The sequence below is a fragment of the Phyllobates terribilis genome, unplaced genomic scaffold (genome assembly GCF_046119375.1).
Source record: "Phyllobates terribilis strain yellow unplaced genomic scaffold, ASM4611937v1 Scaffold_4__5_contigs__length_816908805, whole genome shotgun sequence".
In the NCBI taxonomy this organism is placed as follows: domain Eukaryota; kingdom Metazoa; phylum Chordata; class Amphibia; order Anura; family Dendrobatidae; genus Phyllobates; species Phyllobates terribilis.
Genome location: NW_027362764.1, coordinates 741,733,923 through 741,761,665, shown reverse-complemented (window position 1 = coordinate 741,761,665; position 27,743 = coordinate 741,733,923). Strand labels below are relative to the sequence as shown.

At 45.2% G+C, this 27,743-nt stretch overlaps 1 protein-coding gene and 1 long non-coding RNA gene across 6 annotated transcripts in view; one reads left to right on the top strand and one right to left on the bottom strand.

Moving 5' to 3' along the window:
• The window catches only part of SAMD12 (sterile alpha motif domain containing 12), a 1,186,303-nt gene that overhangs the window by 601,908 nt on the left and 556,652 nt on the right, over positions 1 to 27,743 (top strand). For all 4 annotated transcript variants that reach the window (XM_073679804.1, XM_073679806.1, XM_073679803.1 and 1 more), the window contains one exon: positions 15,943 to 16,083. In XM_073679804.1, the coding sequence (XP_073535905.1) occupies positions 15,943 to 16,083 (141 nt within the window). The remainder of the gene's footprint in view (positions 1 to 15,942; positions 16,084 to 27,743) is intronic.
• LOC141264512 (uncharacterized) overlaps positions 24,156 to 27,743 on the bottom strand; it is a 49,536-nt gene continuing 45,948 nt past the window's right edge. For both annotated transcript variants that reach the window (XR_012319979.1, XR_012319978.1), the window contains exon 3: positions 24,156 to 25,607. This is a non-coding gene — a long non-coding RNA (uncharacterized lncRNA). The remainder of the gene's footprint in view (positions 25,608 to 27,743) is intronic.

The following is a 27,743-nucleotide window of genomic DNA, read 5'->3' as shown; positions in this document are numbered from 1 at the left end:
GTGCTAACCTGCCTGGCTGCTAGTGTGGTGTCAGAGCGTGTTTTCAGTTCCCCTGGGGCAATCATCACTGATAGGCGCACACGCCTCTCCATGAAAAATGCAGACAGGTGTGACATGCAGAAGTAGTGCTGTTGCTTTAAAATCATTCAGCAACTATTAGAAGTAACACAAGCACAGAAAGTGTTGTGCTCCAGAAGCATCCAGCAACTAGAGGGGTTAACACAGTCACAGGAGAAGGGAAGTGTTTTAGCAGAGCCCCAGTGGGATTGTGGGGAAGTTGTTTGGCTGGAGCCAAAGAGAAAGGTGGTGTGTGTGTTCTGTATCTCACAGAACCAGGATTCAAGTCAGGAGTGAAGCTAAGGACAGGTCAGGTAGAGTTCCTGAACTAGCAGTGCAGAGTATTGTCAGGCAGAAAGCTAAGGGCTGGAAGAAATGGTGTCACAGGAATCATCTCCCTCAGCAAACCCTCCCCCCTCCTCCATCTCACTGTGCTTTAAAGAATGCTGTGTTCATTAATGTGCCTTTGCATTAGAACTGTGCTGTTCTGTACTACTGGGACAACTGTGAACTTCTGTGCTGCTAAAGACACATTGTGACTGAGATAGGGGATACATATTCAATAGAAATGTACTGTCAGTCACCCTATTTGGTAAAAAAACATGCCTGGCTTGTGCCACATTGTGACTGAGATAGGGGATATATATTCAATAGAAATTTACACTGACTGTTGATGACCGACTGATGGCCCTCTGAAAACTTAAATTGAGGGCCACAATTACTATAGTACTCCATCGTAGTTAATGTTTGACAAGGGAGGCCCTTGTCATGGAATCTTCCTGCACCTATGTCACAACCCCCAGGAGTAATTTTTGGAAATACAATGCACATTCTGCACTGGACCCAGTAGTACAGTATCAAGAAGTCTTCGCTTCCTATAAAATCTGGGGAATATTGACAATCAAAATCTCTGAGCCATTTGCAGAAGCTTCTCCAACCCATCCTGGAGGGGGGCACCATATATCCTTTGTCCATTGACTTGCACAAGTGATATATTTCAGCTCGTCATCCAGTTGACTAGTGCAGTTTTATTTTTCTGGTTCACAGAGTTCAGCCATACCTGAGGGTCGCAGGCCGCACTCACTGCTACCTTCTAGTACTCCATGTCTCTTGGCCTTTTTCTCTGTAGTCTCTGCCCTTTAATGAGTTAAATAATAGAGTGAGGGCCCTACAATATGAATAAGTGAAGGCACTCTCAAATGTACACAAGAGGGACCTCCAAAATCTCTAGAGGAGGGCACTTCAAAATGTATGTTACAAGGCCACACGAGGGCTCTCACAAAACTCAGCTTTCCTGCCTACTGCAGGGTCTCTGAACATTTGAATTTAGGGCCGCAGTATCACATGGTGGAGGAGGAGGAGCAGGAGGAGGAGGAGGAGGAGGAGGGTCAAGCCCAACGCTATAATGGGCACATTGTAAACTGCTATGGAACATGTATTCCACCATCTGAGAGTCAATGATGGAGGGACCGCCCAAATGTCTAAGTAACAGCTGTCCCTCCAAAACTCATGTTACAGAGCCACCTGAGGCCTCTCAGGTCAAAGATCAACATACCTACTGGTACGTTCTAGCTGTGTTTGTAAAGTGCTAGGGAATAGCGAAATAAAAATGATGTATGACAGAGGGATCTACAAAATGTATAAGTCAGGGCCCTCCCAATTGTGAAAGGCGAAAAAAGCCTCAACAGTATGTGTGAACAAAGGCTAAAAGGGATATTTTTGGGGTTTCTCTGGTTTATTTAGCCTTATATACAAGTGATTGTGCAGGAAAAACTGTTTCTTAATGTTTTTGGCCTGTTAAATGCAATTTAGGTTAGGTTTGGTAGTTGTTCTTGTGTGTTTGTAAAAGTGGCGTAATACTTATTCCCAGAAACCATATGTGAGTCAGAAATGCATGCAGGCACATTCTCCAGGCTCTTCCCATTCTGTTTCACCACTTTGCCATCCATTTCAGCCTTTTCAACAGGCCCCCAGACCCCTTTGTAGGGTCCAGCAGAAAATTACTCGCATTTCCCATTGACTTACATTGTACTCGCTATTCGGAACGAAAACGCGATTATTGCAAAGTACTGGTTACGAGTATAGCGATTACAAATATTACAATACTCGCTCATCACTAACTACAGGGGTCTTCTCTACTAGAATTATCGCTTTTAGGGAAGAATTACCTGCAAAAGTGAAAAGGAGTTTCTGCAAATTTCCATGTAAATTTGTGCTTGCACAAATTGGAAAATGTAATCTTTTGCTCTGGGCTTTAGGACTATATTTTGATCTGACTTGCATTTTGTAAAATATCGACAACTTCCTTCTTTAGGAACTGTTCTTACGGGTAGATCGCCTTACCTCATATGACAATGTTTACATCGTAAGTGAACCGGTGCGGTCTATTGAGCAGCAGCCATATATTTATTATTTATAACTTCCATATTTATATCCTTCACTTACTGGAAATGACTCCAGCACTTCAGCTGAATGAGACTTTCATATCCGTCATTAAATGCTGGGACATTGTATACTCTACCGTAATATTACCGACCAGCGCGTAAAGGACTACTCCCGACAAATACTTCAGATTTCATTGCATTACTTAGGCACTGTACTTGCATTAACATTCTGTAAAGTACAAATAAGAAAAAAATATTTATGTAGTCATTGTTGGAAAGGGCATGTTGGACGGGTGAATATTGTATCTTGCTTGCTTTTAGGTAGAGAAGGGCTATTGTTACGCTCGCACCTGGACTGACTGGCGTGAGCGTGATTAGTGATCCCACTGTACCATGAACCGAGGAGTGCCTGGAGGGGCGTAACTAAGTATCAACCCTATCCGACCAAGGTCGCACGGCGGCTCAGTCGACTCCGTGAACCAAGGAGGAACCGAGCAGAGGGATCAGGTGCTACTCCAGGTCAGACCCCGGTCACAGCTGTTGACCCACACCGGGGAATGCAGGAACAGGCAGGTTAGACTGGCATACAGACAGGTGGGTACTGGCAAGCATGGCTGGTATGCAGACAGGTGGGTACTGGCAAGCACGGCTGGCATGCAGACAGGTGGGTACTGGCAAGCACGGCTGGTATGCAGACAGGTGGGTACTGGCAAGCATGGTTGGAGTGCAGAGAGGGAGATACTGGCAAGCACAGCTGGAGTACAGACAGGGAGGTACTAGTAGGTTGGAGCGCAGGCTGGATAGGGTCCAGTACAGACTGGGAGACAGGAACAGAGCCGCAGATGCGGTAGACAAGCAGAGCAAAGTGAAACTGCCGGAGCAGTGGACAAGGCAGAGCAGAGCGAAACCGCCGGTGCGGTGAGCAAGCAGAGCAGAGCGAAACTGCAGGTGCGGTGGACAAGGCAGAGCAGAGCGAAAATGCCAGAGCGGTGGACAAGGCAGAACAGAGAGGAACTGCTGGAGCGGTGGACAAGGCAGAGCAGAGCGCAACCGCAGGCACGGTGAACAAGGCAGAGCAGAGAGGAACCGCCGGAGCGGTGGACAAGGCAGAGCAGAGCGAAACCGCAGGTGCGGTGAACAAGGCAGAGCAGAACAGGGCTGAAGGTGCAGGCAGAGAGGACAGGGCTCTGTTCACATGGAACAGACTGGAAGATACAGGAAGATGGCTAGAACACAGGAGGTAGATACGGAGGAAGGGAAAAGGGACAAGCAGAACCAGATACACACAAGGTACTTACAAAGAAGTAGCGAGTGAACACAAAACTCACAAACAGAAGTACAGAAACAACGAGTTGGAGTTAGGTGCAGGAAAAGGGAGGGTATGGACATAGAGACAGACAATTAACAGGCTAGGAGACAGTTCAGACAGGAACTGATACTGAAACAAGATACAGGAATGAGCCTGGGTATATGGCCCCCAGAGGCAGAAACAGACTAGAAGTCACAGGTAACAGGCCTGGGTATAGAGCCCCCAGGGTGGCAGAAACAGACTAGAAGTCAGAGATAACAGGCCTGGGTATGAAGCCCCCAGGGTGGCTGAAACAGACAAGATACAGGACAAGACCTGGCAACTCAGAGGCAAGGAGCACACTGATAGATAGTGTTGCTCAGGCACCTCCTTCTTGGTGGAGGGGGTTTAAATATCCAGTGACTCACAGCAATAGGCTGGAGACGCATTAGGAGTGCGCCCACAGCAGCTATAAGAATCAGGAAGTAACCGGGCCGCCGCCCTAAGCAGTCAGACAAGAGACATGCACACAGCATGAACTGGAGCAAGGTTTGCAGGCTGGACTGGTGGATAAGATTGCGGTCTTGCATAGTGGGAGGTGGTGCACTATGCAAGTGACGCGCCCCTGGGCCTGTGTCGCGCTGCGTTGCGCACGCGGGAGCTTACCCGGAGCCGGATCTCTTGAGGGTTGTAGTCTCGTGGCGGCGACCCGGTCCGTGCCCAGGGAGTCAAACCGAGCGGCGATGTACTAGCAGTAGATGGTTGGTGACTATGCCACCCGTTGAATGCAGCTATGGAGCTGCCGCTGCAGGGCAGACCGCTGAGGCCGGTGGAAGGATGGTGCAGCGTGGATGGTATAACCCCCAACGGGAGGGGTATGGCCTCAGGGCAGCCGACGTGGATGATGGGGGTAGCAGGAACCACTCAGAGACGGTGCGGTGTAGTTCAGGGTCTTTACTGGTGACAAAGATAGACCCTCCCGGAGTACTTGCTAGTGATAGGGGCCTGGTCAGTCCTTGAGCAGATGGGATCTCCCCTGGCCAGGCGGAGTTGTAGGCCTTCCCAACTAACTGTACTCTTTTGGCTACCTTGCTAGAGGCGGGAATAAGTAGCCCACGTCCCTGAGTGTACCGTGTGGTGCTCACCCGTATGGCCGGTGACTCGGGGCCTTCTAATGGCTTCCGCTCCACGATGGCGGTGCTGGTCCCACGCATGTGACCGTGCCTTCGGGCTTCTGGGCCAGAGGACCTGAAATCCTCTGCCGGACGGTTTCTGCTGCTGGGTAGGAGTTAGTCCCCACAGCCTCGGACTCCGGGTCCGGTAAGAAATCTTCTCAGTCAGGGCGAGCTCTGTAGCTACCAGCCCCTGACTCGTTGTAACACTGCTCCCCACAGAGCTCCTGATGTTTCTTGCTATGCTGCTTCTCTTCTCTACTCTTGTTCTGTCTTCTTTCTCACTCACTCTGCCTCAGCCCCGGGTTTATATAGGGGAAGTCCTTCCCCTCCCAAGACTGGGCAGGAGGTGTGGCATGCACAGGATCCCTGACCAAAGGACCTCCCACCTGCTCTCAGACGTAATATCTCTATCACTGTGGCAACCAGACCCCTGGGGTGTCACACAAGCATGCTGCCAGGGATGTTACAGTACCCCCCCTTTACGCCCCCTCTTCTTCAAGCCTGCAAGGGTCTTCTGCAGAGAATTTGGAGGCCAATCCTTCTCTTCAAGAGGATTACCTCTTCTGTCCACTAGAGGAAACGAAACTGGTCTCATCATCTTGGTGACTAGGATGCTTCCTCCTATCAAGCCATCCTCAGCAACAGATGAAGTGGGTGAAGTACCAGGAACAGCACACAGGAAAGTATCTCTCCATTTGTTATCAGGTAGCACCCTGGTGGATTCAGGAGACAACTGAAGGTCCTCCACCTGGTTGGAGGGGTGCAGAGACTCGGGAGTAACCACCGCCTTGACGTACACTTTGCCAAGCTTACTGGATGATGTGGGCGGCGTACCAGGTACCGGGTGTAGGAAAGTCTCTCTCCGTTTATCAGGTAGCACCCCGGGGAATTCAGGAGACAACTGGAGGTCCTCCGCCTGGTTGGAGGGGTGCAGAGACTCGGGGGTAATCACTGCTTCGAAGTACACTTTGCCAAGCTTACTGGATGAAGTGGGCGAAGTACCAGGTACAGGGTGTAGGAAAGTCTCACTCCATTTGTTATCAGGTAGCACCCCGGAGGATTCAGGAGACAACTGGAGGTCCTCCACCTGGTTGGAGGGGTGCAGAGACTCGGGGGTAAACACCGCCTGGATGGACGTAAGGCCAGATTTATTAGAGACGGAAGGTCCTTGCTTTGGGACCATCTTCAATCTGGTTTCAGAGATGACATGTCTGTGAGGCGGGATGGTACCTGAAGCCAGATCATTGGTACAATCGTCGAGACTGTGTGGGGACATCGCCTCCGCTTCTCTTCCTTCGGAGACTTCAGCTCACAGCGAGTCAGCGACTAGCAGATCTGGTGAAGAAGAAGAAGAAACTGCTGACTGTCCTGAAGATATGGGGACTGGACACTTTTTGTACCTTAGCAGTCCCCCAGGATGCACCATGCAGGATCTCCAGACCTGAGCGGGCACTAGATCTCTCGGCTCTGGACGACCTGTGGGTAAACCAGTCAGCACCTGGAATGTGAACTTCTTCATGTGTAATACTCCAATCTGGAGCTTAATTTGTACAGACATATTTTGACTGTTTCTGAGTAGGGCTCGTCCTTCTGCTGACAATGCCCAAACCGGCTTCTGGAGTTTTCAGACGGGAATCAAACACTGACTCTTCAAGGCTTTAAGCCCGAAACTTCCGGTTAATCCAAGGCCTTCACTTGCCACGGAGACAGTCATGGTCATCTGTGGAGAGGAAGCACTAACGCCAAAGGCAGCCTCTCCTACAGGCCTAATGTCTTGGGAGTCTCCAGCCTTCGCTGGACAAAGACCGTCAGGGGGTCCCAAACAACCGCAGCGGGACCGCAATCCGATTTTGTGACTGAGTTCCGGCCTCTACTTTGCCTGACGAACATGCTCAACTTTCATGAATTCAGTGCGGATAGCTGCCTCTACTGGCTGGGGAACAGGAGGTCTTTGGGAGGACTGAACCTGGCGTGATGGTTTACCTCTACGCCTTGCACGTCTGGACTGCCTCTTGAGGTTGAGAAGAGAAGTATTCTGTGGAGCATAGTCATCCTGTGTGGATTCTGGGTTAGCAGCAGTCTCTTCGGGCTGGAGAACTGGTAGGCTACCTATACATATTACCCATCAGGGCTGCTCCGGGATATTGGGAAGGGAAGCTTTAGCAGAGGCTTCGGGATTAGGGTCATCGAAGACCATTAGAAAGGCCACCAGGAAGGCCTGCAGGTCAAAAACGATAGGATCCCATGCTTCCCATAGGGGGGTGATCCATTTCAAGGCATCACCTGCTAGGTAGGACATCATAAATGCCACTTTAACCCGATCGGTAGGAAAATAGTGAGCATAGAACTTGAAATGCAGCATGCATTGCTCCACAAATGCACGGCTACGTTTTGGATCCCCATAGTACGGTGGTGGATCCGCGGGAACGAGTGCTGATAGATCCATTTGAGCTGGTGCGTAAATCGCCGGGACCTCGGCTTGCGAAAAAAAATTTTCTTGGTGCACATATTCGCCAGACAAGGATTCAAAATGTCTCTGAGAGCGAAGGGCCGTGGGGCTCAATGGGAACCATGGCCTGAGCAAATTGTTACGCTCGCGCCTGGACTGACTGGCGTGAGCTTGATTAGTGATCCCACTGTACCATGAACCGAGGAGTGCCTGGAGGGACGTAACTAAGTATCAACCCGATCCGACCACGGTCGCACGGCGGCTCAGTCGACTCCGTGAACCAAGGAGGAACCAAGCAGAGGCGCCAGGTGCTACTCCAGGTCAGACCCTGGTCACAGCTGTTGACCCACACCGGGGAATGTAGGAACAGGCAGGTTAGACTGGCATACAGACAGGTGGGTATTGGCAGGCACGGCTGGTATGCAGACAGGTGGGTACTAGTAAGCATGGCTCGTGTGCAGACAGGTGGGTACTGGCAAGCACGGCTGGTATGCAGACAGGAGGGTACTGGCAAGCACGGCTGGTATGCAGACAGGTGGGTACTGGCAAGCACGGCTGGTATGCAGACAGGTGGGTACTGGCAAGCAGGGCTGGAGTGCAGACAGGGAGATACTGGCATGCATGGCTGGAGTACAGACAGGGAGGTACTAGCAGGTTGGAGCGCAGGCTGGATAGGGTCCAGTACAGACTGGGAGACAGGAACAGAGCCGCAGATGCAGTAGACAAGCAGAGTAAAGCAAAATCGACGGAGCGGAGGACAAGGTAGAGCATAGCGGAACCGCCGGAGTGGTGGACAAGGCAGAGCAGAGCGAAACCGCCGGTGCGGTGAGCAAGCAGAGCAGAGCGAAACCGCAGGTGCGGTGGACAAGGCAGAGCAGAGCGAAACTGCCGGAGCGGTGGACAAGGCAGAACAGAGAGGAACCGCCGGAGCGGTGGACAAGGCAGAGCAGAGCGCAACCGCAGCTGCGGTGAACAAGGCAGAGCAGAGCGAAACCGCAGGTGCGGTGAACAAGGCAGAGCAGAGAGGAACCGCCGGAGCGGTGGACAAGGCAGAGCAGAACAGGGCTGAAGGTGCAGGCAGAGAGGACAGGGCTCTGTTCACATGGAACAGACTGGAAGATACAGGAAGATGGCTAGAATACAGGAGGTAGATACGGAGGAAGGGAAAAGGGACAAGCAGAACCAGATACACACAAGGTACTTACAATGAAGTAGCGAGTGGACACAAAACTCACAAACAGAAGTACAGAGACAACAAGTTGGAGTTAGGTACAGGTTCAGACACTGCAGGAAAAGGGAGGGTATGGACATAGAGACAGACAGGTAACAGGCTAGGAGACAGTTCAGACAGGAACTGATACTGAAACAAGATACAGGAACGAGCCTGGGTATACGGCCCCCAGAGGCGGAAACAGACTAGAATTCATAGGTAATAGGTCTGGGTATACAGCCCCCAGGGTGGCAGAAACAGACTAGAAGTCAGAGATAACAGGCCTGGGTATGCAGCCCCCAGGGTGGCAGAAACAGACAAGATACAGGACAAGACCTGGCAGCTCAGAGGCAAGGAGCACACTGATAGATAGTGTTGCTCAGGCACCTCCTACTGGGTGGAGGGGGTTTAAATATCCAGTGACTCACAGCAATAGGCATTAGGAGTGCACCCACAGCAGCTATAAGAATCAGGAAGTAACCGGGCCGCCGCCCTAAGCAGTCAGACAAGAGACATGCACACAGCATGAACTGGAGCAAGGTTTGCAGGCTGGACTGGTGGGTAAGCTTGCGGTCTTGCATAGTGGGAGGTGGTGCACTATGCAAGCATGCCGCCAGGGATGTTACAGCTATCAGCTGCCGGTACAGTATATGTAGAAGAAAAGGAAATTTCCACTAATAAGATATGATACAAAAGTGTGATATATTGACATACACTCGGGATGTATACATTTTCCATGTGGCTCTCTGTTGGCAACTCTGGAAATTCAGGAGATCATAGCTGTACCAGAACTTGGCACTGGGGTGAAAACCAAACACCACTTTCAGTTGACATTAGGGTAAAAGATACACTACTACAACCCCTGGCAAAAATTATGGAATCACCAGGCTCGGAGGATGTTCATTCAGTTGTTTAATGTTGTTGAAAAAAATCAGATCACAGACATGGCACAAAACTAAAGTCATTTCAAATGGCAACTTTAGGGCTTTAAGATGTGATCATGTGTTACATGACCCTCTTCCCATTGAAAAAAATAAAGTTGGATTCAAAATGGCCAACTTCTAAATGGCCGCCATGGTCACCACCCATCTGGAAAAGTTTTCCCCCTCCCATATACTAATGTGCCTCAAGCAGGAAGTTGATATCACCAATCACTCCCATTTAATTTAGGTGTGCCATATAAATGGCCCTCCCTGTATATATATATATATATACACTGCTCAAAAAAATAAAGGGAACACTCAAATAACACATCCTAGATCTGAATGAATGAAATATTCTCTTTCAATACTTTGTTCTGTACAAAGTTGAATGTGCTGGCTACAAAATCACACAAAAATCATCAATGGAAACCGAATTTATTAACCAATGGAGGCCTGGATTTGGAGTCTCCCCCAAAATTAAAGTGGAAAAACACACTACAGGCTGATCCAACTTTGATGTAATGTCCTTAAAACAAGTCAAAATGAGGCTCAGTATTGTGTGTGGCCTCCATGTGCCTGTATGACCTCCCTACAACGCCTGGGCATGCTCCTGATGAGGTTGCGGATGGTCTCCTGTGGGATCTCCTCCCAGACCTAGACTAAAGCATCCGCCAACTCCTGGACAGTCTGTGGTGCAACGTGACATTGGTGGATGGAGCGAGACATGATGTCCTAGATGGAGGGGGCCCTAGGAGGGCAACAACCCAGCAGCAGGACCGCTACCCCCACCTTTGTGAAAGGAGGAACAGGAGAACCAATGCCAGAGCCCTGCAAAATGACCTCCAGCAGGCCACAAATGTGCATGTGTCTACACAAACGGTTAGAAACCGACTCCATGAGGGTGGTATGAGGGCCCGACGTCCACAGATGGAGGTTGTGCTCACAGCCCAACACCATGCAGGATGCTGGGCATTTGCCACAGAACACCAGGATTGACAAAGTCTCCACTGGCGTCCTGTGCTCTTCACAGATGAAAGCAGGTTCACACTGAGCACATGTGACAGACGTGACAGAGTCTGGAGACGCCGTGGAGAGCAATCTGCTGCCTGCAACATCCTTCAGCATGATTGGTTTGGCAGTGGCTCAGTAATGGTGTGGGGTGGCATTTCTTTGGAGGGCCGCACAGCCCTCCATGTGCTCACCAAAGGTAGCCTGACTGCCATTAGGTACCGAGATGAGATCCTCAAATCCCTTGTGAGACCATATGCAGGTGCGGTTGGCCCTGGGTTCCTCCTAATGCAGGACAATGCCAGACCTGATGTGGCTGGAGTGTGTCAGCAGTTCCTGCAAGATGAAGGCATTGAAGCTATGGACTGGCCTGCCCGTTCCCCAGACCTGAATCCAATTGAGCACATCTGGGACATCAAGTCTCGCTCCATCCACCAACATCACGTTGCACCACAGACTGTCCAGGAGTCAGCGGATGTCTTAGTCCCGGTCTGGGAGGAGATCCCACAGGAGACCATCCGCAACCTCATCAGGAGCATGCCCAGGTGTTGTAGGAAGGTCATACAGGCACGTGGAGGCCACACACAATACTGAGCCTCATTTTGACTTGTTTTAAGGACATTACATCAAAGTTGGATCAGCCTGTAGTGTGTTTTTCCACTTTAATTTTGGGGGTGACTCCAAATTCAGGCCTCCATTGGTTAATAAATGTGATTTCCATTGATGATTTTTGTGTGATTTTGTTGTCAGCACATTCAACTTTGTACAGAACAAAGTATTCAATGAGAAGATTTCATTCATTCAGATCTAGGATGTGTTATTTGAGTGTTCCCTTTTTTTTTGAGCAGTGTATATATATATATATATATATATATATATATATATATATATATACTTTTGTATAGTAGCCACCAAGCTGCACAACAACCAAAGAAACACTAGCTGCCAGCACCAATTGTTTATTACAGGCTGATATGACAGCTGTTACTGGTAACGTTGAGACTCACGAGGCTTCAGGGGTGCGGTTTATAGAGCCAGAGGAACAAGGCTATTAGCTATGAAATTTTATACAGTACAGACCAAAAGTTTGGACACACCTTCTCATTTAAAGATTTGTCTGTATTTTCATGACTATGAAAATTGTACATTCACACTGAAGGGATCAAAACTATGAATTAACACATGTGGAGTTATATACAGTACTTAACAAAAAGTGTGAAACAACTGAAAATATGTCTTATATTCTAGGTTCTTCAAAGTAGCCACCTTTTGCTTTGATGACTGCTTTGCACACTCTTGGCATTCTCTTGATGAGCTTCAAGAGGTAGTCACCGGAAATGGTTTTCACTTCACAGGTGTGACCAGTCAGGTTTAATAAGTCTGATTTCTTGCCTTATAAATGGGGTTGGGACCATCAGTTGTGCTGTGCAGAAGTCTGGTGGATACACAGCTGATAGTCCTACTGAGTAGACTGTTAGAATTTGTATTGTGGCAAGAAAAAAGCAGCTAAGTAAAGAAAAACGAGTGGCCATCTTTACTTTAAGAAATGAAGGTCAGTCAGTTCGAAAAATTGGGAAAAGTTTGAAAGTGTCCCCAAGTGTAGTTGCAAAAACCATCAAGCGCTACAAAGAAACTGGCTCACATGAGGACCGCCCCAGGAAAGGAAGACCAAGAGTCAACTCTGCTTCTGAGGATAAGTTTATCTGAGTCACCAGCCTCAGAAATCGCAGGTTAACAGCAGCTCAGATTAGAGACCAGGTCAATGCCACACAGAGTTCTAGCAGCAGACACATCTCTTCAACAACTGTTAAGAGGAGACTTTGTACATCAGGCCTTCATGGTGAAATAGCTGCTAGGAATCCACTGCTAAGGACAGGCAACAAGCAGAAGAGACTTGTTTTGACATTAGACCAGTGGAAATCTGTGCTTTGGTCTGATAAGTCCAAATTTGAGATCTTTGGTTCTGTGCGACCCAGAAAAGGTGAACGGATGGACTCTACATTCCTGGTTCCCACCGTGAAGCATGGGGGAGGAGGTGTGATGGTGTGGGGGTGCTTTGCTGGTGACTCTGTTGGGGATTTATTCAAAATTGAAGGCATACTGAACCAGCATGGCTACCACAGCATCTTGCAGCGGCATGCTATTCCATCCGGTTTGCGTTTAGTTGGACCATCATTTATTTTTCAACAGGACAATGACCCCAAACACACCTCCAGGCTGTGTAAGGGCTATTTGACCAAGAAGGAGAGTGATGGGGTGCTACGCCAGATGACCTGGCCTCCACAGTCACCAGACCTGAACCCAATCGAGATGGTTTGGGGTGAGCTGGACCGCAGAGTGAAGGCAAAAGGGCCAACAAGTGCTAAGCATCTCTGGGAACTCCTTCAAGATTGTTGGAAGACTATTTCCGGTGACTACCTCTTGAAGCTCATCAAGAGAATGTCAAGAGTGTGCAAAGCAGTCATCAAAGCAAAAGGTGGCTACTTTGAAGAACCTAGAATATAAGACATATTTTCAGTTGTTTCACACTTTTTTGTTAAGTATATAATTCCACATGTGTTAATTCATAGTTTTGATCCCTTCAGTGTGAATGTACAATTTTCATAGTCATGAAAATACAGAAAAATCTTTAAATGAGAAGGTGTGTCCAAACTTTTGGTCTGTACTGTATATTTAATCCAACAATTAGGCAGTGCTTTTAAAAATATACAACATGTTACAAAGGAAATAAGACAATACAGTATATACAGTCACATAGAAAATAAAAAGGATAAACAAAAAAAAAGTTACTAGATCTGTTGTCATAAGAGTAGTGCAGAAATTGCGAAGAGGAGAACTCCAAATTGAAAATGGTGCAATCTACAATCCTTACAGCACATTGTATCTCCCAGCACTGAACATGGGTTCTAGGTCAGAATCTGCTTTTACCAGATACCAGCCACTCCCACCTACCTTCCCTGGTGACCTCAGTTGGGGGCTGGTAAATAAGTTCCAAAAATTATAAGATCCGTGATTTTAAGGATATCTGCCCCCTGAAGATCCCAGGAGGGAGATATTAATGCCATATTTCCTATCACTATTTTAGCTTTCTATACATATGAGACATGGCATGTATAACTTTATCCACCTAGCCAATATTAATTCTGGCATGATGTGCAGGCCGCACAACAATGCAAGTAAATGCATTGCATTCAGCACTGCAGCACAATGCCAAAAATATGTCTGCAATATCTATCTGGTAACATGGTGTTGCATAGTGTGGGACATTGGCCATGTGGAATAGACGGTTGCCTAGTAGTCAAGAAAAGCCTAATTATCCAGGGACAGAAAAGTATCACAGCCTGTTGTTTCATATTGTTACTGACCACTTCAATGGAGGTAGCTGCACCATAGACCATCCGTTTAGTGGGGGTGGGGTGGGCGTTGAACAAATGGGAGGAAGTGATTGTCACCCCTTTTCCCTATAGCCCTGATTTACAATTCATAGCAAAGCGATGCTCCTATGCTCGACATGAGGGTAACAAGTAGTGTGAGATGGCAGGATATGGATGTCTTTTACAACATCCCCAGACTTTACAAAATCAGGCACTTACATAGTAAAGCTGAAAAAATGCACATGCGGAATATTTGCCTTTGCTTGGGCACAATAGTCAATTTTGATCGTAGTGTCCTCATACTAAGCTTAGAAACAGCACATACACTGACCAAAAATTGTTAGCTCATGGGCAAACTCATGCAGGTTTATCTTAAGGGGGTTGTCTGATTTAAAGGAGTTATTACCTATCCACAAGATAAGTGATCACTTACTGATCGGTGGAGGTCTGAGCGCTGGGATCTGCACTGATTGGCAGAACAGGGAATTTTTACCCTTTGGGACACTTTTATCCTCATTACAAACTGGAGTAGCTGGTCAGATGCCCAACCGGTGCTCTATTCATTCTCTATGAGTCTTCCAGAAAAAGCCGGACGCAACGCTCAGGAACCCCCTATGGGCTAACCTTTGGTTAGGTGATACATTTTTTTCACCGGACAGAACAGTGGCAAACTTAAAGAGGTTGTTAACTACTTTAGTACAACTGTGCCCATGATAGTCTTAACCTAAACAAAAAACATACTTATCTATGGGACCCCTGTCTTCCCTCCACAAGTGTCCCCCACCAATATCCTTGCTTCTTCTTCCAGTGGGGAGTGTCTCATATCTAAAGCTGCCAATAAGGGCAGCCACGTGATGTCCCCAGCTTAAATAGGAAGCGAGGAGACCAACAGTGTGAGTACTTTTTATTAAAGGGATTTTTCAGTCTTTTTTAGGATACAGGATAGAGGATAGCCCTACAAATATCTGAAGGGATGTCACACTGTAGAGGGATCAGCTTTATTCTCGCTTGCACAAAGAAAGACTAGAAGCAAAGGGATGAAACTGAAAGGGAGAAGATACAGATTAGATATTAGAAAAAACTTTTTGACAGTGAGGGCGATCAATGAGTGGAAGAAGCGGCCACAAGAGGTGGTGAGTTCTCCTTCAATGGAAGTCTTCAGAGGCTAGACAGACATCTGTCTGAGATGGTTTAGTGACTCCTGCATTGAGCAGGGGGTTGGACACGATGACTCTGGAGGTCCCCTCCAACGAGAACATTCTCTGATTCTATGAACAGAAGCCTTACTCATCCCGGGAATCTGCTCCCTTCTTTAGCACCGCAACTCCGATAGAAGCATTGATGTCCTGACCACCATTCTTCTGACCCTGCAGCCAATTAGTGTCTTCAGTAGTCAGGTGGCTGGTGGTCGTCCTATTTCCTATTATCAGCATATCTTCTCATTATGAATTTTAAAAAAAAACATTGAAAACCCCTTTGTTGTGTGCAACAATGGACTAATGGACATGACTTTAGAAAGATTTTTCAAGTTGCTAACGGTGGTGGGAGTGGGATTCAACTTAGGTTCTCCGGGCATCAACTCTGATAACGCTGCCTTTTTGCAACACGATTTAGTCTTAGGCTATGCGCTCACTGAGTATTTTGTGCAGATTTTATTTTTAGAAGAAACTGAGCAGAACCTCCATGTTTTTAGAGGAGTTTTGCAAAAGGATTTGAAGAGTATCCTCTCAGTTTCCTCTAAGTTTCTTCTCCAAAAACTCCTTGAATACTCCGTGTGCATATAGCCACTGAGGATAAACTAGAAGTTTTTGAGGTGTTTTGCCTTTTTGAGGAGGATTTGGACAGTTTATGCTTTGTAGCTTTGTGCACATAGAGCTGAGTTGACTTTTGAGGCGTTTTTGGCGTAGAAACTCTCCAAATCCTCCTTCAGATCTGAAGACTATGTGTGCACATAGTTCCTGATCAAAAAACAACTCAAAAATCAAGCTCTGTGTGAACATAGCCTTAACCCATAAAATTAATGTGCCAGAAACTTCCCTCCTCATTTATCTCAGATTTTTTTTGTTCCTTGCAGGCCGTGCTCTGCTACGACTCACAGACAAGAAGTTGGAGAGGATGGGGATTGTTCAGGAGAGTCAGCGGCAATATGTCCTACAACAAGTCCTTCAGCTGAAAGTCCGGGAGGAGGTCCGAAACCTCCAGCTCCTGACACAAGGTATGAGACGTCCGTTCAATAACAGTCCGATGGCATCTTGCTGCGTTGTCAAGAAAATAAGCGGCTGACATATTAATCCGAACTAACGTGCCCTTTCATGGTGTGAATTACTTTTTAAAGGTCTCCTCAGGTAGTTTAAAGAAAGCTACAGTTGTTATAAAGAACAATGCAGATACGGCCATGTGGAATTGACCACTTGGCAGGATGAATGTCGTCTTGATCCACAAAATATCGGTGTTCTGGCGGTTTAAATGTCAGCCTGCTAAGATGAAAATAGCTTTAAAGAGCGTATCCAGGAGCCGGGAACGCAGTCATTTGTACTTCTGCTCGCATTTTCTGTTTTTCTTCTCCGACTTGCTGTATCTTATTGTAAACAGGAATCACAAAATACTCAGCACAAGATAGATAATAAAACAACCGCTGCAACTCGAAACGCCCTCCACGCACCACTGTGACTTTCAAGGACCAGTAAATCTGCCATCCTCAGTCTAAGTGTTCATTTAGACCACAGGGATTATTTTTGTACCCCCCCCCCCCAAAAAAAAAACTGACCTATTTTAATCCATGTTTTAGATCAGATTTTGATAAGTTCTTGGTCCGTTTTTACCTTCAAAGTTTCATCAGTTTTTGTCATTCGCAAAAATAAACTGATGCCGGTTTCTCCAGCTTCTCCTATCAAACAGTGAAAAATGGATGGCACATAGATGGCATCTAAGTTTTTTTGTTTTCATGAGTTTGATCTGACACTCGGATCAGGATCAGACATGTCTTGGTGTCGACCACTCAGTGCGCAAAGATACACGGAGATGTGCACCATCCCATAGACTATGATAGGTACGAGTTCTATCCCTTAAGAACTTGGATAGAACAAGTACGTGAGAAACTGATGTCTGAATGAGATCCAATAAGAAAGATTGAATTTTATGACACCACCTTTCTAGAGCGGAAATTGTGAATTTTTTTGTAACTTTTTGGAAAGCTACCTTTAGGGGTTGTCCAGGCTTGGGGCTGAAGTCTGCAGTCACTCTATGTAACTGCAGACTTGTGAATCTTGTAACTGCAGACTTGTTGGGATTTTCTGGTGGTCATGTGACCACAAGTATGTGATTTGCTTAATGTGGTTACATGCCGACTAGACTTGTGTGGCCTTGCTCAAAGCAAGTGAATTGAGTGACGCTGGACATGTCTAGTTGGAATGTGTCCGGAAGTATGCAAATTGCATCGGCACCAGAGAATCCTGACAGCGCCCACTGTGCACGCTGTAAAGATTCACGAGTCTGCACTCACATAGAGTGACTGCAGACGTGAGCCCCAAGCCAGGACAACCCCTTTAAGGCTTATTTGCATAACTAACCACACCCACTTCCCCACCTTCTTTTCAAAAGTGCAATGCAAAATAGTGAAAAGTCGCTAATTTTTGCCAAAAATGGTATTCAATATTTGCAACTTTTTGTCACCAAAAAAAAGGATCAAAAGCCTTAAAAAGCTCACCTTTCTAACAAGGCAGAATTAAAGGGTTGTGCCTACTACCACCATAAGTGATGACGTCTCGCTACAGCGAGGCTCTAATCAAGTAAATGGGTGGGATAAGCATTTTTCCAGGTTTATGGCTGAAAAGTAATGTTCTTTTTTGTGTTTGTTGATGGACTTTTCCGCTTGACATTTTAGCTAATATGTTGTGTTACATGTAATTGATATGCTCTGTAGTTTTTAAAAGTAATGTGCTATCAGAAAAAAAAGACCTTTTGTTTAAATGACATTTTTATGTGTCTAGTTATCTATATGTAAAAAAAACTAGACCTAGAATTAGAATCCTACTACCTGTTCATCACTGGACATTGGCAGCAATAGACTGACTCAGACCCTATACGTTTGTTTAGAAGCGCAAACTCGGCATGCTCTAAGCTGGGCAAAGATCATTGTGAAGTGAGGGGGAGTAGGTGAGCTGTGATATCACCTATGTGAATGGGGTACTACAGGCGTGTTTTCCTACTGAAATTAAAGAAGACTCCCACCACACTATTTATTGCCTAAACCTGTTTGACTGTGTATGTAATGTAGTGTAAGCGCCGCAATATATTGACCGATTGCTATCTTCGCCATTTTCCAGCACCTCTCCACTCCTCTTCTCTTCTAGGTCTCTTGACTTCTATTCTGATCCGCTGGATCAAACTATGGAGCCTTGTTCTGATGCTGTCACGCAAGGTGTGGGATAGACCTATTGCAACACAAAGGGAAGAGGGAAAGGGAGCCCAGACACTAGGGAAACGGGGAGTGGGGACCTCCTAAGCTGATATATCACCCTGCCTCCACTAATGTCCCTATATTGGTTCTTCACAAATTGCCACACGCGAACCTCGTCCTGTCTTTCCCTGGCATTAGGCCCTAGCTAGGGAAGGGAAGGGGATGAGCGCTAGTCGATCCGCACTGACAACTAAAGGCATCAAGGGGGAACAAACAAGGGAAGATAGCTTAGCTTTAAGTCAACTTCAGAGAGATGAACACCCGTCCTCATAGCTCCAGAGAGGAAGAAGTAATGCACTTGCTCCAAGCCTTCACAAGGGGTAATGGGAGTATCACCAGCACCTTCCTCTAGCTTACAGCAGGTATTTATACACCCAGGCCAGGGTGTAAATTAGCAAGAGGAAGGTAGCCGCTGGGCCTTAGAGACAGCTTCTAAGAATGTGTCTGTAATACCAAACGAAGAGATCTCCTGCAACCAATTGCAGGGTGACTGTCTGTCACTTCTGACACACCCTTGCTCCATAGACTTACATTGTAAAAGCGACTTCTGGCTCTCACATAGAGCCCAGTGGATCCCACAAGTCAGAATAAAAGTCAAGTGACCCAGAAGAGAAGAGGAGTGGAGCAGTGCTGGAAAATGTGGAAGACGGCACTCAGCGAGTATGTTACCGCACTTACACTACAGTAAATACACATTCACACTGGTTTAGGCAATACAACATTTGGTAGCTGTGCTTCTTTTATAAGAAGCTTATTTAGAGTATTAGAAGCAATTTTGATGTGGATTTTGAAATAGAATGTGCTCCAAAATCCTTGTAAAAAACTATTAGAATATGTTCGGACAAACTTTTTTTGGAGATCAGAAATCCACGTAGATTTTTGGAAACGTTTTTAGATCTGACTTGGCTTTTTAATCAGTTTTTCTTGCGATTTGATGCAGTTTTTTTTTTTGCAACCTTTTGACTTGATAGTGTCACCTTTCGAGAATCTGCATCTTGTCACTTATTTTTCTTCCACAGGAAGATTTTCAACCTCTCCATGAATGTCAATGTGTATTTCTCATTGAAATCAATAGGAAGGTTTTTCAGGTTTTCGACGTGGATTTTGGGAAGGATCTGATTCAGAATCCATGTCAAAATCTTTGAATGAAAGTATATTTAAAATCTGCTATAGGATCTGTGTTTTTTTTTGTTGTTGAAATAGTGCCACTTTTGAATGAAGGTTGCTTCTGGTATTGCACCTAAACTCCATTGAAGTGAATGAGGCATAGCTGCAATATCAGACACAACCTTTGGTCAAGAGTGGCACTATGTTTCTGATTTTATACACACCTTTTAGGCTACATTTCCACCATGAGCTTTTGGTGAGTTTTTGACGTTGCAGATTTTCTGCACCCATTAAGTAAAATAGGTTACTTGCATTTTTTCTAAAATACGCAGCGTAAAAAAACTCACCAAAAACTCATCGTAGGTACGTAGCCTTAGTTGAAATTCATGTGTGGCATCTGCAGTTCTGGAACTTCGCAGTCCGGTAAAGCAATCAATGTAAGTGTCAGTTGTGGGGCACACATAATACTGCCGAGCCTGAACATCTATGTGCTGAACAGCGAGCTGCGAATTGTCTGCGCAGCGATACAATGAAGGAACAGATGTTGGCAGATTAAGGTGTTATTGTTAGATGAGAAGTGTCTCGTTGTTGGACGAGATCCAGGGCAGTTGTGATCTGTATTTCGGATGGAGGCAACATATTGCTCTGTAAATCTGCACAATTAAACCTTTATGCTGAGCGCTGGATGGATGAAGTGACGAGAATGTAGAGGTACGGCTGTTATTACACCCCGCTCATAGTCAGTAGGACTATTTTTATTAATGAATTCTCCAGACTATTTTGTTAAAAGGGATGGATTTTATAGAACTGCATCAGATTTGTTCTCTTATGCAAAAACATTTTTTCTTTCCAGTGCTTGCTTTGTCCATGAATACTATGTAACGCCTTCTTGTCCCTATAGGGGGCATCAGACATAGAAAATTATTACAAATAATCTAGAGGATTCCAATAGCTTGGTTCCACAATGAAGAGTCCAGTGAGGTCAGATTTCTGCGGCCTCACACAATGGAGAAGATGGAGAAAAAAAAATCTCCATCTTCTTCATTGTGTGAGGCCACAGAAATCGGACCTCACTGGTCCAAGTGGCAGGTCCCTCCATTTTTTTTTCCATCTTCTCCTCTTCCGAGGGAATCAGATCACACGATATGATCTCACTTTATTTCCATAATAGTCCCCATTCCCTCTGATTAAAAAATCTACGGCAGTCTGCACCTGCCCTAACAATGTGGAAACCCTACACAAATGTTCAGCTGACAGATCGGGCTGAAAACTTTCTGGATAGGAAGTGTAGTTTTTAGGTTTGGATTTTATAAAGATGGCACATTCTTATGTGATGTTGGATAAATTACGTTCTCATGATGCAATCCGTTATTTTAGAATAATTTAATTTATTGATTTGCTTAAACATGCTTTAAGAAACAACCAATTTAACATTTTTTCTATGGTTTTATTAATGTTCCTTTGCAGATTTTTTTTCTTCTATTTTTCTTGCATTTTTTTAGTAATATACTTGAATGGACCCACTCTCTCCATTATGACATACAATAACAACTTAAATAATACGTCCATTACAGCTGATGTCTAATGCTCAACAAATGTAAATTTGATTTTGCCGACTTTACAAATCTTTTCCACATCTAGGCGACTCTTCACTTTTCCGTCTCTTGTTTTTCGCATTATATTCCCAGACTTGCTATGCACTAAACGGTTAAGCCCGGATCTCTTTGTATTGTGCACTCATTGCTCGGTGACGAGTGCCTTCATAGATTCCAGACACAGAAGAAAGGAACAATCACTGTCGGAAAATGGATTTAAGTTTACGTAACCCGTTGAAAGAAAAAGTCAAAGAAACCACAAAATATAGGATTAAAACATTCATAAAAGATAAAATATTAACTGGAAAGGATGATGATGATTTCCACAGCTTCGTCAAACTCCAGTCTGGATTGTACTGCAAAGCGTTTTGGGACCTGGTGTCGAATAAAATATTAAAATGTATTTCGGTTGTGTGATCAAACTTTTTTATACAGGTCCAAAGAGATAGTTTCCTTTCTTATCTTCCAGGAAGCTTTAGGCTAAATGGCGCGTTAAACTTTATTCTGCGGTTCGGCACTGTTCATTTTTTTCTATGTTTTACTACTTTTATACAATCAAAAATACTTTAGGACAAGGCTTAATAGGTCCCAGCTGCCCAGAAATATTTTGGTACCCCACAAATAAGTGACTCGCCCCCTGGGCCGTGGGGCACCCGGGACCGGGCTTCTATGCGATGCTGGGGGTAGTAGTGGCAACCCGATCCCGTGGCTCAGGGTGGTCAGACCAAATTGTGGCAGTCTATTTATCAGTGTTTTGAATGTCCGACTACGCCACCCGTGGATTGCGGTCAGAGGTAACCGCCGCTGCAAGGCAGACCGCTGAGGCTGATGTTGGTGTGCAGCAGAGGGGTAGGACAACTCCCCACGGGAAGAGTGTAGCCTCAGGGCAGTGTAGGTGAATGCTGGGGGTGATAGTGCAGGCAGCAATAGTAAGAGTTCAGAGTCCACTTCAAACAGTCCAGGGTCTTTATTGCAGATGTTATTACTGACCCAACAGTAGTACCGGTTAGGAGTGGGCCTGGGTGTCTGAGAGCATTCGGGCGAGCCCCACTGGTCAGGTTGAGTGGGTAGGCCTACCGTTCTCTCTCTGCCCTTGCTGACTATCCCCCTTTTCATGGGGAATAGCCCACGTCCCTGAGCTGGCCGTGTACTTTGCTTGTATGGCTTGCGACTCGGGCCTTGGGTACCTTTTGCTTTCTCCTGCTGTACTGGTCCCTCTGTGTGGCGGAGCCTCCAGGCTTCTTAGGCCAAGGGACCTGAAATCCCTCGCGGGTTGGTTCTCTGCTGCTGGGCTTGCAACCCTGACAGCCTCGGACCCCAATGTCCGGTTGTGTACTTCTCTCAGCCAGGACCAGCTCTCGTCGTCTCTGTCCCTGACTCGCAGTCTCTCCTCTGCCTCACGGACTCCTCAGCTGCTGCTGACCTGTCCCTCTTCTCTGAGAACCCTTCTGGACACTTCAGAAGTGGGTTCTGGTCTCCCTAACCCTGCCCCAGTTCCAGCTTTTATAGGGGCAGCCTGCTCCCCCTACTGGCCTGGGACAGGAGGTGCTGCATGCTAATGGTCCCTGACCAGGGAACCTCCCTCCTGCTCTCAGACACAGCCTTTAATATTTGTGGCATCCAGGCCTGGGGTGACACATAAAATCATAGGGGAAACGTGTTCATGCGATGACAACAGCGATCGCCATCAGTCTAAACACTTAGATGTCGATGTTGCTTTGGATCACAGAATGAAAGGAGTTATAGGGGTTTTCTCATCTTGTCTTCAAGAGCACACAGCTCCCCTGCCTCCCAGCTTCCCATGTGCTGGGAGAGCTGCTCTCCCATTGATTGACAGTTTGTACAGGCGGCATAGTTGTGTGACTGGTCCGAACTGTGTGTTCTCCGCTGCAGCTGTCACGCTTCTGCCAGAAGCAAAGCGGTGCACGATGAGTGGGAAGGGAAGGGGAGCTCTGCCACTAAGAAAAGATTAAAGGGGGGCACCCCGGACACCTGCCCTGTGCAGCCCTAAGCTCCCTAGTGTATCTAGATGCGTTCTTTCACCCCATGCGATCACGTTCCTATCCCTGTTTTACCCTGAGAATGACCCTGACTAGTGTGGGGGAACGCTAGTCCTGCTCTGACATAAAGACACAAAGGGAAACAGACAGGGATAAAAGAAACAGCAATCCCTCAATGCGCTCCCAGACTACAGAAAGGGAAAAGGGGAAGGAAACAGTGAGGCAAACCAAATAGAAGATAAGGTAAAGGAAAAAAAATCTCAAACAAACTTCCAAGCAGATATCTCCAGAGACGACTGCTAGATGATCTCTCTTCACAAAGCTCACACCTGCAGCTCCAAACCAGGTTATAGCAAGCTAGCACTGGCAACTATTGAAGCTAAGAGGTGAGCATTTATACCAGAGGGGAGTGACAGACTCAGAACAGCTGGGATAACTTAGGATGGAGACAAAGCTCTATGACCCCTCACTGTCTTGGTATCCCCTTGACAGCAACAAACTGAAGCAGCTTTGCTTTTGCAGCATCAGAGTAACACAGGAGTACTGTAGCTCCAGCACAACATATACAAGATCTATTGGAAAGAGCCTGTAAGCACTGCACTCCTTGTCAAGGAGAATGGCTACCTCTGATAACCTGCAGCGATTGGAGATTACCTATGCAACATGCAGTAAACTGTAAAATTTATAATTCCTCCATTTTTAAGAACGAAGAAGATTCTTAATAACAAGGAAATTGCAAAGTTGCTTATTTTATACAAACACTTTCCAATTTTACCTTTTTATGATCACGAGACAACTCCTTTAAACTGCCACAATTGTATAGAGAAAAAACTCGACACTCAAGGTTTGAGCAGTAGAATTATAACAATTTTATTTAGGCAATCCAATTGCAATATATATTTCACATTTTGGTCCTAAATTCCGGATAGTGGATAGCGCCTCTGCACTTGCGATTGCGGTCACGTTCCTTTCTGTTCTACACACAGTGAACTATCACAAGTCATGGCAATCCGTTGCACTCTGATGAAGGTCCGGAATTTAGGACCGAAACGTCAAATATACTGTAGATTGCAATTGGATTGCTTAAACAAAATTGTCATAGTTCTACTGCTCAAACCCTGAGTGCTGAGTTTTTTCTCTATATAACTACGGACTGGATCCTTACTCATGCACCGCTACTCTGACAGAGTGTTGTATAGTACTATCGTATAGTACTATATGCTTTAAACTGCCAGAGTTGATCTCTCAGGTGCAATGATAGAATCCATGAGCTCAACCTGACCAAAATGTACACCTTACAATGGGAACCAGCACCTGACCATGATGTGCATTTTCATCATAGGTTGGAAAGGGCTTAAGGATGTCCAATATATTCCATGAAGCATACATGCAATAAACTTTTAGCAAAACTCACCAAAGTTCTAAAAAGTAAAAGTGCATATTTCACAAGTTAATACAATGGAGCTAGTAGTTTCACATAACATAGCAGGGCCTTAAACTTTTTCATTCTAGTTCCCTTAATGCCAGTTTAAAAGTTACACTGTACACTAGGGGACTGATTCGGCAAAGCTTTTACGCAACAAAATTAGCATCAAAGCTTTGAAAAGTCGCAAAACTTGCAAATTTTGCCTTTTCTCACACCCTTTTGGATCAACTCTCCTAAAATGGGCTGAGCTGGGGAGTAGCCGGGGTGGGATGGGGCATGGACTTCTGACTGGGGTACCATTTTTGGCACGGTGCATGGAGTCACACGCCACTCAGAAGGAGAAGCAAATTAATTAAGTGGCTTGCGCCTCCTGATGAATTCTGCGCCTCTTCGACTCCTTCAAGCCAAGTGTATCGTGAATGTGTGTCGGTCTTGATAAATCGGCCCCTGTGGGTTTTTAAAACCACTGGAAAATGACTGCATGTTACTGCGCTGCAAATGAGTAGTCTAAATGTCGCCCCTTCACTGACATCACTTCCTGTCCTGCAGCTATTGGCTGAAACTGCACCATCCCAACTTCTCGCTGTGCCCACCCCCTGAATTCACTCTGTACATATACTGAGAGCTTTCTGCTCCATTTTAGCCAGTTCCTTTTGCATTTGCACCAGGAACCAGTGATGACAATTGGAGAACGGCTCTGCAGAGTATGTTAGGGCTATAAAAGCTATGAAAAAAAAAACTAGAGAATTATATGAAAAGCAGAGGTAATTCTCCGTGTTACTAGTATGGCTTCCAGGTCACTGTTCGGGGACCACTATTGTGCACCAATAGAAGTTTGATCATCGGCTGCAGAGTTGATTCTAGCAAGATTCTTTATATTTTTATTGATATTCCTTCTTGCGCATACCCAAAATAGTGCGGTTCCCCCTTTGACCCCACTTTAATAAACATAAGGACTTTTTCTCATATGACATGAAAGGAAAGCATCCTAGAAGAAGCTCTAAAGCCGCCAGCTCCTCTCCTTCGCTGCTTTGCAAATACTGGAGCTGGCAGTGTATAATTCTCCTTGTTGCACAGCCTCTGATTTCCACCCACGAGTGTTCGTTCTTTTCTTTTTGCCAAACTTCTATTTTTCTTCTCATAACTCCTAACCTGCAAAAAAAAATAGATTTTTTATTTCTTTCTCACTTATCACACAGTACGAGGTTATTTGTAGAAACAAAATAATAAGCAGCATTGGAAATGCGTTCCTAATGTGCCACATAATGTGATTTATGTCTTTTGTTTTTACTGTAGAATTAAATCAATTATTTTTGTGATTCAGTAATTTACAGGGTTTTATACCAGTTTATAAAGGGCTGAAATTAGTGAAGCAAAAAAACAAAAAAACAAACCCAATACATTGAGTATTTCAAACAATGTATCAATGTTTTGGGGTCCAAAGTAGACACGATCGAAATGATTCAATGTGAATCGAAATCAAATCGAATTTTATAAAATTTTCAGGGTTTGAACAATATACAATTTGATTGCCCCAAAAAATCCTTTGCGCCTTTTTACATCAGTCTTAGGAGGCTGACATGACCTCAGGCGCGACCCTGTGGGCTTTTTTATATTATCTTGCAGATAACACATCACATGGTATAGCATAGCCAATCAGGTTGGACTATTATAGCCTGTATAAAAGCCAAGGCAGGGAACACGGCAGCCACTTTAGGGTATGTGCACACATTAAGTATTTGCATCAGACATTTCTGCACCAAAAATGTATCTCTTAAAAAGAAAAACTCAGCACAAAATACGTGCGTTTTTTTATGCGTTTTTTTCCTTATTCATTTAAGGGGTTGAAAACCGCTGCAAAAATGCTGAAAGAACTGACATGCTGCAGATTTGAGACTGTTTCAAATCTCAGAAGAAAAATAAGCAGCATGTGCATGAGATTTCAGTAATCTAATTCACTTTGATACTTTAAAAAAATCGAATTCACGTTGGTACTTTAAAAAAAAATGTCTTGGTAAAAAAGCGTAGAGAAAACAAGACAAAAACATGGCTAAACCGCAATATGTGAACAAGACCTTTAGGATAGTGAGAGAACATCAGAACTCACAGCTCAGCAATAGAGGTAGGAAAAGAAAGCCCATAAACATTGGACAAATATTCCAAAAAGTAATGTGTAGTATAACTATTGCACTGAAGAACATGAGAGTAGTGGTCTGAGATTCAATTGGTAGGAGGAGAGAGAGATTGTAAAGGTGCCAGCAGCAGTGCCAGAGTGATTGATTAGTGATATGGTATAGCTGGCATCTATCCACTGGAATTGGAATTACATGTACAGTTTTTTTCTTCATTCCTAATTACTTCATTCTTAATGCACTAGAAAGCAGCAGCAAGACAACACAGTTTTTAGAGAAGAAAAATAATGAAATTAGTGTCAGTCAGGGAGGGTGTGCTTGCTAGTCACAAGCAAATGTACTGAGTTTTTGTATTTCTTGTGCCATCACTTTTGTGAAGGGGGAGAATAATTGCATTAAAAAAATGCAAAAGAAAATTCCTTCAAATCCAAACATTTTAGCTACAAATGTCTACATCTCAAAGTGTGCGTGTCATAAATATTTTTTTTGCACACCTGTTTTACTACTCAAATTTTACATTGGCATATGCCTGTTTTGCAGGTACTGGATTTTTGGATGTTTACCTAACTAACATTTTTTATTTTGTCATTTTTAGGAAGGGGGTTGAACTTTGTTGAAATAATAGAAAAATAAATTTAACACTGTATGCCTGTTTTTGAACATCTATTTTACTTTTTCATTTTGACAACCATACACAATACACCTTTACTGATGGTGGCTGTATGGGTACTTAGCTATTTAATGGCTGTTGTGGGTGCCGCTAGCAGTAGAAGCACCACCACCATCACCGGCTGCCAAGGTTGTTCTTCTACTTTGCTTCTGGAAAGGGTATTAATGGGGAGGAAGTGGATGGCATTGTGGAATATGTAGTACATCATTTGTCTCAGTCACAACGGGATGATGCTACCATCTGACAGTGACACCATCAGTTTGAGTCAGTGCTCTGCACCGTATGGTTTGCCTGATCTCAAATGACTAAAATGAATCAGTTTTGGACCTTTTTCTAATTTTAAAAAACAATAAAAGTCTGTCAGTGCATCGTGTTATTAAATGGGCTGTAGGTTGCACCAAGATTAACATACATTTCTATGTTGACATCAATTTGACATTACTAAGGTTGTGTCACATTAATGACCTTGAAAGGGGTTACATACAG